Source organism: Eucyclogobius newberryi, unplaced genomic scaffold (genome assembly GCF_026437365.1).
Source record: "Eucyclogobius newberryi isolate DKJ021-1_F unplaced genomic scaffold, fEucNew1.0.hap1 SCAF_12, whole genome shotgun sequence".
Classification (NCBI taxonomy): Eukaryota; Metazoa; Chordata; class Actinopteri; order Gobiiformes; family Gobiidae; genus Eucyclogobius; species Eucyclogobius newberryi.
In genome coordinates, this window is record NW_027315746.1 from 26,512,406 (window position 1) to 26,524,587 (window position 12,182).

Below are 12,182 nucleotides of genomic sequence, written 5' to 3' on the forward strand. Positions count from 1 at the left end.
ACTGTGTTTCTATAGCCCAAAATTCCAGTTTAAACTCACTGATAATACAAATAATAATACAAACTTTGGTCTTTTCTCAAGCTAACGCCGCTCGCGAGGGGAGGTCTATACCACTGGTCTATATACGCTAACACGGCTTTCACTTGACGACGAAACATACTGTATCTTTATTTACACTATTAATAAAATGTGAAAATGCTTGTATCCTTTTTGCATTTTTTGTGCGTCACTCAGCAAAGTTATTAAGAAAGAAAGTTTTCAACGCTTTCTGACCTTTGAGAAGAAAGGTTCCATGTTCTACCTAAGTCTTCTTCTTCCTTCCATACCTCTTTATCCTGTTATAGTTGTACTTAACCTTTCCGGATTCTTCTGTGCCGATACCACTGAAAGCATTAACACAAGCAGCGGTAATATGAGGGCGTACGCTCCAGTCATGCGCAACCACGGACCAAGTACCACTCCAGCCTTTTACCATCTCTAATGTTTAGTTACTCGGCGGCAGTGATGGGGAACTCTGAAGACCTTTTTATTGGAACAAAATGAAAGTGGACGTCAGCCGTGCGAAGACCGCCGTTGTGCAGATTTGTGTCGATAAAGATATAAGGGAAGTGCTTCGTATTTTTGCTTCGTCTTTACAATTCGACACGTTAAATTTGGCGCAATCTTGATGTGATGTTCAACTTATTACAATGCTTATACAATTGAGGACATAAGAGCAAGAGTGTTCATGGCGTAAAGTGCGAGTTATAGTTGTAATGTGGGTTCATTCTTTGATTGTTGGTTGAGTTTGTTTCATCCGTTTATTGCGATGTCCTTCTTCCCTGCTGCCAGAAGTATATTTTCACGGAGATCTTATTGCTTAGCCTTGTTTATGGCACGTTATTGTCAAAAATTGTCAAAAATACCTTACATTTTTACTGTGACTGGTGCCATAGACATTCATAGAGGTGGAATTCTCTCTCTCTTCTTGTTGCTCAGACTCGATCTCTTGTCAAGCCGACACTACTCGGACTCAAGTAACGAACGTTCTTTATAAAAGTATTAGTGTATACAACTCTACTCTCCAGTGACATCAGCAATCTCTACTTAAAGTACTACTTAAAGGTCCCATAACATGCAAAATCGACTTTTCAGAGCTTCTAACCTTCTTACATTGCCATTTGTGCTTCATATATGTACCCAGAGTGTTTTTTTATTGATTCCCGCAGTGTTTAGCTATATTACAGACTATCTCCTTTCCTCGAATCTCCAAACTGACGGGGGGTGGGTGCAAGACCGCGTCATAAGGGCAAGCATGCGTCATCATCCCCCCTCACCCTCCCCTCACCACCCCTCCCGCCTGTCGCCTCCCGCCCCCTTCCCCCCGGCTCCGCGCTGCTCCAGTTTCCCGTGTCTCCCAATGCAAGCCCCTGAGTTTTTCTGCTTCGATTTACGAGGAAACACGGCTCAAAGAGGCCCAAAACTTCATTAATGATATCGCACTCTTTACTATTATCACAATGGTGAAGGTTTATGAGGCAATTGATGCAGCAACCGGGAAAATAAACGGAGAGAAGTTCTATCCGATACCGAACTACCAGGAAATAAGAGCGCAATGGACATAAGACTTTATATATATATATATATATATATATATATATATATATATATATATATATATATATATATATATATATATATATATATATCTGTTCTGCGCACGCTGTAGAATTAACACCAGTTTTATTTAGGCTCAAAGTAGACTCTGTTAATCTGAAGTTTTATCGGTTGTCACTCATTGGAGCGGAGCGGCGCACGGCGGAGCAAACAGCTGTGGGGGACACACCGCTCTCTCTGAGACTACGTCACGGGTTGGGCGGGGGAGCCAGATCGCTCTTCGCAAGGGTGGGGGCGAATATCAAACCAAGACGTTTGCATTTCCGGGTTGGTGAGGGGGTCCAAGGTCTGGGTGATGTTTCTTAACTATTATGTTAAGGGTGTTGCACAACACTTATTATTATCAATTATACACTTAAGATAGACTACAAAACGTGAAAAAAGCATGTTATGGTACCTTTAAAATACCAAAATACACACTCAACAATGACTTTTTGAATTGACAGCATAATAATCTATGATATGTCTATGGCTGTGTCCGAATGTCCATCCTGGTCCTTAACCCCACATTCACTACACAGACCTGCACTATTTAGCTAGTGCATTTGGACGTGAGCTTACTACTTTCTCCTTCTTCTCTCACTCTAGTGTCTGAGTTAAAAAAAAGTCTGGAAAACACAGATTAAAATGGATTTTTGTGATAAATATTAGTCAAATCCGTATGACACATTCTCACATGGATCTCACATTCAACAACTAACGCACTGGGTTATTCAACTTTTTGCCTTTTTTATTCAACTTTTTTTGTTCATATTTTCGTGTCAATTGTCCTTTAAACAGCTCTTCTGCTTCATCCAGTCGTGTTGTGTCCAGTTTAAGACCTGCCGCTGTTTTTTTTTACTCTCACAATGCACCGTGGGCTATATTCACCAGTCCAGTGCAATCACTTGACACTACTTTTCAAGGTGCATTGTGGGAAATTATGAGTGCACCAGTTTTTCACCTGGTGGACATTGGGACCCCGTATATTGATTAGTTCACAAACCTCTTCCTTCTTTCACTGACAGTTTTCGGCTCCTTCGTCTGCCATTTCTTAATTTAAATTTTCCATTTATATTTATGTGGTCGGGACAGAGCATGTTAACGAACATACATGAAACACATGATGTGTTTCATGTATGTTCGTCAGATTAGCCTTGGGCTCATTTTCATCTGTTGTCCCGCAATCACTCTCACAACACACTCTCATTCATGCACATGTTTTTAGTTGTAGGGAAAACCTACACAGACACAGAAAGAACATGCAAACTCCACACAGAAAGGCCCTGTAGCACCTGGGAATCGATCCCAGGACCACTTTTTCTGCTGTTTTGTGCTGTTCAAACTGTCCTGAACAAATCGGATACAGGTCACATATGGGCCAAAAATTGGATTCGACCTGAAGTGTGAACGTAGCCATATTTTGGGTACATTTCAGCAAACTGTCATGAACGGGTGAATCTCTATTATAAATGCACAAAATGGAGCATCAGGACGTAGCTAACTCTGGTTGAATACAAGCTACAACATATATATTATTGGAAAACATCTTATTATTGTCTCTCTAAAAAATAATATCACAATACATTGCCTCCAATCTGTAATCAATGTCGGCAGCGGTTAGATTAGACGGATGAATAGTGCTAAAATCGGAATAATAATTTCCCATGAAACCAATATAATAAATAATACGCTAGATATATGTGACAAAACGGCAGAATAAACAATGTATTCCTTTTCAGTCAATGTCTTTTCTTTATTTACTACTTTCTACATCATCAATTGGAGCAAGATGAATAGATTTATGTAGCAAAGGAAACATTTAAACGTGTTCATTCATTTGATTTCTTCAGTGAGAATCGACACTTTTAAATCATCACGAAAATAAATATAAAGTATGATTGTGTCTAAATCATGTCTCATATTGTTAGGCGGTGTTCACAATTATGTCAGTAGGGGGCGATGTATTTAACTTATCATCCACAAATGTTTAATTTAGGCTACCCGAAATAAATTGTCTGTTTGCTGTAACCCGAGTCAACATTTTTCATCTGGCTCGGTCGGTAGGCAAATTCTTATTTTTTTTACTTTGAAGGCATGAAAAATCTCACGATTTTAAGATATTTCAATCAACCTTTTGTTCGCCGTTATCCTTTATTTTGGTATCGAAGGCGAGCGGGGGGAACATGCGGGGGACACGGGCGCCGCCATGTTTGTTGTGATGACGCTGCTGGGCGTGTTTCAATCCCAGAATGCATTGCGTAAGTCAAATTTCACACCCTAATAGAGCGTGACATCTACTGTGGACACTTCAGTGGCGCCGACAGAGTCAAACTAACTTGTAAGAGGCAATATAACAACTCTTTATCACGTTCTGTTTTGTTTCAGATGCTTGTAGACAACCGGAGATGAAGACGCACATGTGCTGCGTAATGCGTCATCAGTCCTTTGGGATGAAAGGCAGATTTACCATCGCGATAAAAAATATTCGACATGGCGGTTTATGAAAGACCTGTCGGTGAGTCGGCGAAATTATTGAAAAATGTTGATGTTTTTTCAACAAAATGCTGATATTTTTTTTTCAGTCGGCTAGTTTCATACTGTGTCGTTCGGGTTACGGCAAACAGACATATTATTTTGCTCAGCCTCATCATTATTTGTTTGTACAACTTTTACTTAGAAAAGATGTCTGTCTTTGTGTCGGGTTTTGTTTCATGTTAATGACTCAGTAATTACAGCAATATTAAGCATACATCTGCAATCTGACAGTTACACTCGACCAACTCAGACCTACATCCTCCAGCCTGTCTTTGAACTGCACAGGCAATCTAGAATATTCTGATAACACATGAATGCGGCCTATCTGTTCAGAATGTCGGTCTCCCCCACTCCTCACTTTCAGATGCCGTGGCCTCCTTCACTCCGGAGACTTCCAGCACCTCCTCCGGGAATAAACCAGGTCACCCAGCGTCTTCTTCTCCCCGCGGGACCTGCCCGAGAAACCTCCTCTGACAACGCGTGCATGCATTTTAAAGCTTGCGCGACAAATAACAAACCACGCCACACTTTTGTACAGTAAACTTGTCATTTTATTCACCAATGAACATCAGACTAGAAACATATTTAGCTATTGAATACACTGATATGTACAGAGTGCCGACGCCACAATGGAGTGAGATGGAACGGCTCAAGCCTGGACTCCACCCCCAACGGCCGCATAAATAAAAAAACACAAAACAATACTTAGCTCTATGCTTATTGGCCTTGTTATTACAGTAAGAATATACAGTGATCCTGATACACAATCATTTTACAAGATACAATCATTTGACAAATACTGGAGGATGACAGTAAAGTGCTCGATCTTTGTCAAAATGTGTTTGGAAATGAAGGAAATTTGGGTTTTTTCACATATAAATGATCCAAATGAACTTAAAGCTTCAGTAGGCAGATATGGTCTTTAAGAATGTTGTGTTTCATGTTCATACCGTTCAAAAAATCCTCAAAAGTATTGTAGAAAATTGATAAGGCAAACAACTGGTGAGGAAAAAAAAATATGTATCTTCTTTTGTAGAGTTTAATTTGAGCAAGGAAATGTTAGCATTGACTAACATGCAAGATGGTGAGGATAATTCAGTAGCATTTCAATCCAATACATGGGCAATCTGATGCGTAACTGAAGATTTAGCTACTTTCTTCCCCTGTAACTACTGTATGTTCCCCATATTCTATAGAAGGACAGACAGAAGGTATGTCTTTTTTAAAAAAGGTGTTGTTTCCTGACCCTGCAGCGGAAATGTGAAGTACCTGCTCATGCATGTTCCCCGTACCCGCTCGTGTCCACCCTGTTCTTGAACCTGACACTGCACCTAAACCAACCACCTAATGATTCTACCTGATCCTAATCCGAACCATGACCATTCTACCTGTTTGTAATCCTAACAACTAATAATTCTTCCTGTTCCTAACCCTAACCACATAACCTTAACCCATTAGAGAAATAAACTACTGTTAAATATGTTATAAGATAATCCAACATACCCCTAACCTTAGCTGGGGAACATAGGTACTTCACTCTAAAAGTGCCACAGGAGCTACAGGAGGACACAAGTACAGGGGAACAAAGGGCTGACCCCAACTGGACATGGTTGCTATCTTAGCCTTTTTTTAAATGTTCTAATACTAGTATTGACTATTACAATGTAGTGTATGAAAGCCAAACAAAGTAAACTGTCTTATGCCACCCACTTGTTCTAATGAAGTTATTTATAGCTAATAAATGTAGTTTAGTGATAGTGCCATATAATGCTAATTCACTAGCATAAACTGATGTGTCTTATTTATTATTCACACTTCACCAGAATATTTGGATGACATTGAGCTTATAAAGTGTGACGTCTGTCTTGTTGACAATTGCAAAATAAAAGTGAATTCTGTCGACTGGATTAAAGTTTTTGAGGGTGAATACAATTCCCCGTTCATCCAAGAAGCTTCTTCGGTCCCTCTGACAGGATCTGGTAAGTCACGGCCTTATATCTGTCTAACTACATTCACACTAACACCTACTGATTTATTATTTATATATTTTAGTTAAAAATATATATTTCAGAATCAAATGTTGTACAAAGTGTCTTAATTGGGCAGCGGAAATACATTTTTCTTCAATTACTTATTACTTTGAAAAGGAAATGATTTCATATATTGGCCTACTAAAGCTTTATACTCATGTGTCCATTTGTTATTTAAAACAGCAATACAATGTATTATTAAAAAATGGCCAATTAGTCAAATTGGAGTTCAAAATTCATGAACCTATAACGTGAAAAGGCACTTTGAGAAATCCCTCATTAAATCACATGCTTGACTTTGCACTGACTGGAGAAACACAGCTGGCACATTTCTGGATGAAATGAGACTTCTGATTACTTCCAAATATACACCCGCCGTTGCTCATTTAAACTGCAAGGTAAATCAACATCTCCACATTTTAAGCCTTTGAAAAGCACCCGACATAAATCTGTAATAAAGAGACAACTTGTAATGACTTGAGACATTAAGCAAAAGTTTTGGTCATGTAGTGATGAAGAAACAAACAAACATGATTCCAAAAGTCCCCCAGGTCCTTCTCTTTGGAGTTCATCAGGCATGAGTTAGACAGCCCTGGAGAGGCGGCCCTAAACCTGGGGCTAAACAGGCCTAAATATTAATGTTCTGCCCATTGTGGACTCCAAAGTGCCAAAAATTAAACTTTAATGAATTAATTTTTCCCCAACCAATTAGTCTGAGTTCTTTGACGAGTGAGAGTTGAACTGCCTGGAAAACCCACGGTATAAGGTTGGTTTATACTCGAGTGTCAGGTCAACGTGGGTGTGCTGCACAGCTCCTGACAGCCAATCAGAAAGCTTGGGGTGGATATCCAAAGAGTTACTTCCCGTCAAAGGGCTGTGGCCTGATTGATCCACAAAGATTTTGAGAACTGGAAACTATCTTAAAACATTGCAGATAATGGATATTCATCTTGTGGTAGAATACATCTGTTGTTATCAGCAGTGTATCAGACAAAATATGTAAGAGATGACATCCGTCTGACGTGAGAACAGCTGTCAACCCACATCACACGTTTGTCTGATATATAAGACAACTAAATCATTCTGAACATGACAGTTTGGTTCAAACATCTCTGTTAATGATGCTAAAACCTTTGTAAATAAAAGGTTGAAATTCCCAGGAGACACTTAAACGCAGATGAGCGCTAAAGTATAAACCATTAGTCAGAGTTGTTTGAATGACTTGAAATCCCTGGAAAATATACAATATATTGTATTCACGAAACTCAACACAGCAAATGTAGAGGGATGGGACAAGATGTGGGCCTGTGCACACTGGTCATGGGCCTGTGCACACTGGTCATGGGCCTGTGCACACTGGTCATGGGCCTGTGCACACGGGCCTGTGCACACTGGTCATGGGCCTGTGCACACTGGTCATGGGCCTGTGCACACGGGCCTGTGCACACTGGTCATGGGCCTGTGCACACTGGTCATGGGCCTGTGCACACGGGCCTGTGCACACTGGTCATGGGCCTGTGCACACTGGTCATGGGCCTGTGCACACTGGTCATGTGATTACAGTGCATTCGCCCTTCGAGGAAACTGCTCGTGAGATTTTGGGGCGTTACAAAAATAAATTTAATTGAATTTGGCTCGGTTAGAAAAAAAAAAAAAGGGTCAGTGGTGGAGAGTTGCACCTCTTCAGAGATGAAAGCACAGCAAAAATATGAAATTGTGAAAAGTATTGTGAGGCCAAAATTGTGAATTTAACCGCACTGTTTTTAAGAGATAAATTATGTCAAAATCTTGTGTCTCATCTCGTTTTGTGGGAATTGTGTCTCATCCCATCCCGTCCCATTTTTTTTATTTTCTATACATGTGTAAAGCAACACTATGTAACCTCAAACGCATTTGGGAAAACATACTGTTCTTTGCATTCGGCATTGTGTTCAAAGCAGATAAATGATTGCCACAATTGCTTTCAGTGAAAAAAGTATTTGATTTGAGCATGTTTACTTCATACATTGTGTAAAATTGGGGAATGTTTAAGCATGTTCATATACATATATATATTTAATCTAAATCCAGTACTTTTACACGCAAAGAGAAATAAGGTGCCTCATATGTGCTAGAAGAAAGTTACACTAAACTTGGAAAAATCTTAGTACAAAATAACATATTTTTAGAGTAACATTTAAACTTTGATAACCCAAATTGATACTCACTAACATTTATGTTGCTAATACATGAATACAACGATGGCCCTAATTAGTATAGTAATTAGTAAACCTTGTATATGTTACCCATCAAAAGTACATATAGCTTTGAAGGAGAACCACATCTTGAAAAGTTACACAGTGCTGCTTTAATAAGGCAAACCAAATGACAACCAGGAAACCCTAGTGCTCTTTCATCTGGGGAAAACACTTCATGTAAATCCTCGCTTCAATGCCCCGTTACTTAAAATACTATGTACACTATGTCAAAACACTGAAGCAAACGACGACTCAAAAACACAGTAAAACTAACTTCGTCCTTGTACATTTGCACGAGATTTTTTTAAATGTTGATGTCTTTGTAAACATTATGACCTATATACAATTACAAGCAGCAATGACACTGATTCATCTGTCAGAAGTAATAGTGAGTTTTTGGGCTTTCCTGGTCGCCGTACCTAGCATTAAGCATTCAAAGGGCTTTGCAGATCTTCGTTTAATTAACGTTCCGGTGGAAACACGACCGCTCCGTGCACGGCTTTGCTTTGAAACACACAGAGATGCACAGCTAGCGAGCTCTGTCATTAAGCCCGCTCTACTCCCGACGCCCGCCCTCAGAAGGGAACGTGTACACATCCAAGACGTTTCCGTGAAGACAAATAAAAAAGTATGTTATCAACAGATGAAACTAATGCTGATGCGAGTGATATGCTGCCTTATTGAGCCTACAACAATTACCTGAGTACCATCCCTTTAATGCTGCCGTGGGTTCTGAAGTCAATGTGGAACAAAAAGCATGTGTAGGTTTAAAAAAAAAAGAGAAAGAAAAAGTCTTAGATACGAATTTGGTCCAGTTTCTTCAATGAGATGCCGTTTTGGCTCCTCTACGGTGGCCTTAAAGGGACGTGTGAAGTGCACGAAACACAAAAAACGAATAAAATCTGGGCTGGTTTTGATGGCAAGGTTTCAAAATAACTACCAACAATAAAGGGAGGGAAATGTTTTCTTGCGTAGTTATGATGACAATAAAAGCTGATTTGTTATTGAACATTTGCCAAATTACACTTTGATGGTCTCATTTTATAGTGAAGTTTTTTATATTCAACACCGAAGCGCCGTGCTCTTAACCTCTACATAACCTTACAAGAATCGATTTGGATCAACCGTTTTGAAACAATTCAAATAAGACGACTGTTTTAAGCACTCCAGTCACTCCAAATCACACACAAGCCAGCGACAGATCAGTTGGTCGAGTTTAGAGGTTTAAGTTGATGTTTTGTTTGACACTTTGCGATTTATAGCCGCCAATGTCCCTTTTAGGCCACCGTACGCTTCCAGCTTCAGTCACAGTCTGAATCATGCTTCGTTTAACCTTCAACAGCAGGAAGGCAATGTCTTTATTTATTTTTTACACATTCCCCGTACGTGTGTGTAGTGAAGAGTTCATGCTTTCCAACGAGTCAAAGTCATCAAGTCTAGAGCTCCATCAGATGCCAATGTTTGTCAATGTTCCAGCTCTGTTCACAAGAGACAAAAACAACTAGCAGTGTCCAATTCATCCTGAGACGTCTTCAACATTGCTCCAGTTCCATTTCCCCTCCAATATATTTCAATGTTTTGGTCACATAACCGTTTCTCGCTCTTCTTCTACGAGAATGGGGGGCTTTTCCGGTTCGCTCGGCCGGGATTGCTGCTGCTGCTGGTGCTGGTGCTGGTGCTGGTGCTGGTGCTGCTGCTGCTGCTGCTGCTGCTGCTGCTGTTGCTGCTGCTGCTGCTCCTCTTCCGGGATATGCAGCTCGTGCCCCGATGACGGTAAGGAGTTTTCGGATACGGAACCGTTTTTGACGTACCCTGGGAGGTTTCGGTGACCGTTGACGGGCAGGGGCCCCAGTTTGGTGGTGAGGTGCAGAGCCAGCGGGCCCCTCCCGGTGACGTTGGTGACGCTGGTGTGGGAGACCATGGGGCCGTAGCTGTACGTGTTGCTGCCGCTGCGGGCTTTGCGTTTGAAGTCCAGCGCCAAAGTCCTACGGCTCCACGACTTTTTGATCTCGGCTTGGACCTGACGGTGAGAACACAGGTACATTTGAGCCAATGAGGGTAGTGGGTACATGTATAATATTTTTTCATCTGCTTTACCCAACTACATGAATAAAGTAAAATATGCACAAGAGTATATGTTGAAAGAAGATGAAAATGTATTTATAGAGCACATTTCATATCTGAATGCAACACTTCAAAATCAGTCCTCTTCACATCATCTGAATAAAATGTTTTCAATTGCAACCTCAGAAGAAAGAACCGTGTACGTCGCTATGAACTGCACTGACACGAGAAAAAATTGACAGTGTATTGACCCGCCCCCCCTTTACCGTCTGAAAAATCTGTTCTCAAGATGTGCAAGCGCCACAAAAAGCATGTGAATATAAGTAATGTGACAATCTGTGAGCGCTAGGAACAAATCAGGGCTCATTTATACTTCACTTTTGTAAGGAAACTGCTCCGTGCGTTTAAATCGTAGCTTCATTTTGACTTCCAATTTACCAAAACGAAAAACCTGGAGGCATCAACGCCAGCCTTTTGATCACATTTATTAGAAAAGAGCCAATAAAAATTATGTAAGAGTAGCGTTTGTTTGTTTGGCAGATTGTTCTAACATTGTCGCGCTGTGTTCATTACTGTCCCCAGTGGTCAGCACTTGGACAGTTCCGTTGCTACGCATTCACAAGCTCTGAGGAGGCCGACCAAATGACAAAGGACAGACAGAAGCCTCCACGCATTTGGTAGAGCATAAACGTTAAGCTTCTGAGGATGAGATCTTCACGTTATTCAAATCTGGTACTTATATTCAGGGGCCCCACAATAGTCGAAGGTTTGTGAGAGTCTGACGTGACCCCTCAACGTCCAATTGACTTTCACTGAGGACTTAAGCTCTACTTTATCAGAACGCTTCTTGGATCAAACCGACTTTGCATTTCCTGTATTCCAATAGCGAGTATGTAAATGTGTGGAACTTACTAAGCGGTATCATGGCAGTTCTTGTGTGTAATTACCAGAAATCATGGCTGTTTGATAGTCTTTAACTCAATTAGACTACGCAGACTTCAAAGCAGCAGAGATTTAGGCCCTGCCAGCGCTGTGAGATGAACTCTGCGTTACACTGATGCACATGAAGGGTAATTGTAGCGTAAATGCTGCACCTCGGCTCTATAGAAAGTGAGCTTACACCGCATGCATTTCATCCCATCAAAAAGCACCTACCTCCCCATTGCAGAAACAATAGATAATAGCCACCATGAATCCCTGCGAAAACAGATAAAAACATATATTAGCACATCAATCTCCACACAGCACAACGTGAAACTAATCTGATATTTCACATGCAAGGCTAAGACATAATTCCTTCATTTATATTCCACCAAGATTCAAAAGATCACAACTAGCCAATAGAAACACGTTAGCCTTGTTTGTATGTCGTAAAGGACACATGAATATGGATAGCACATGTATGACCTAATAAACACATTACATGGAAGTGGCATTTAGATTCCTTTTTTTTCACCTGGAAGGAGTTAAAGAGCATCTCGTAGTGCATCTGAATCTGCCACGGAATGCCAGAGATCTCCGTGTAGGGCATGGCATTAAAGACGATGTAATGGACACCAAATAGAGGCATCAGGACCAAAGTGGATTTTAACAGCTTCCTGCAAAAGTGAAAAATACATTTAAATGACTAAATAGCCTTTCTAATGATCTTCGGTGTCTGTAATGTTGAGCAGTGAAA

General features: G+C 40.6%; 1 protein-coding gene across 1 annotated transcript in view; it reads right to left on the minus strand.

Annotated features, from left to right (window-relative positions):
• Nucleotides 1-9,639: 9,639 nt before the first annotated feature.
• Nucleotides 9,640-12,182, minus strand: part of pth1r (parathyroid hormone 1 receptor) — a 167,113-nt gene continuing 164,570 nt past the window's right edge. Inside the window, exons 11-14 of the mRNA XM_072441748.1 lie at nucleotides 11,961-12,102; nucleotides 11,660-11,701; nucleotides 10,178-10,460; nucleotides 9,640-10,102 (exon numbers count right to left, since the gene is read on the minus strand). Of these exons, the coding sequence (XP_072297849.1) occupies nucleotides 10,023-10,102; nucleotides 10,178-10,460; nucleotides 11,660-11,701; nucleotides 11,961-12,102 (547 nt within the window). The 3' untranslated portion in view covers nucleotides 9,640-10,022. The remainder of the gene's footprint in view (nucleotides 10,103-10,177; nucleotides 10,461-11,659; nucleotides 11,702-11,960; nucleotides 12,103-12,182) is intronic.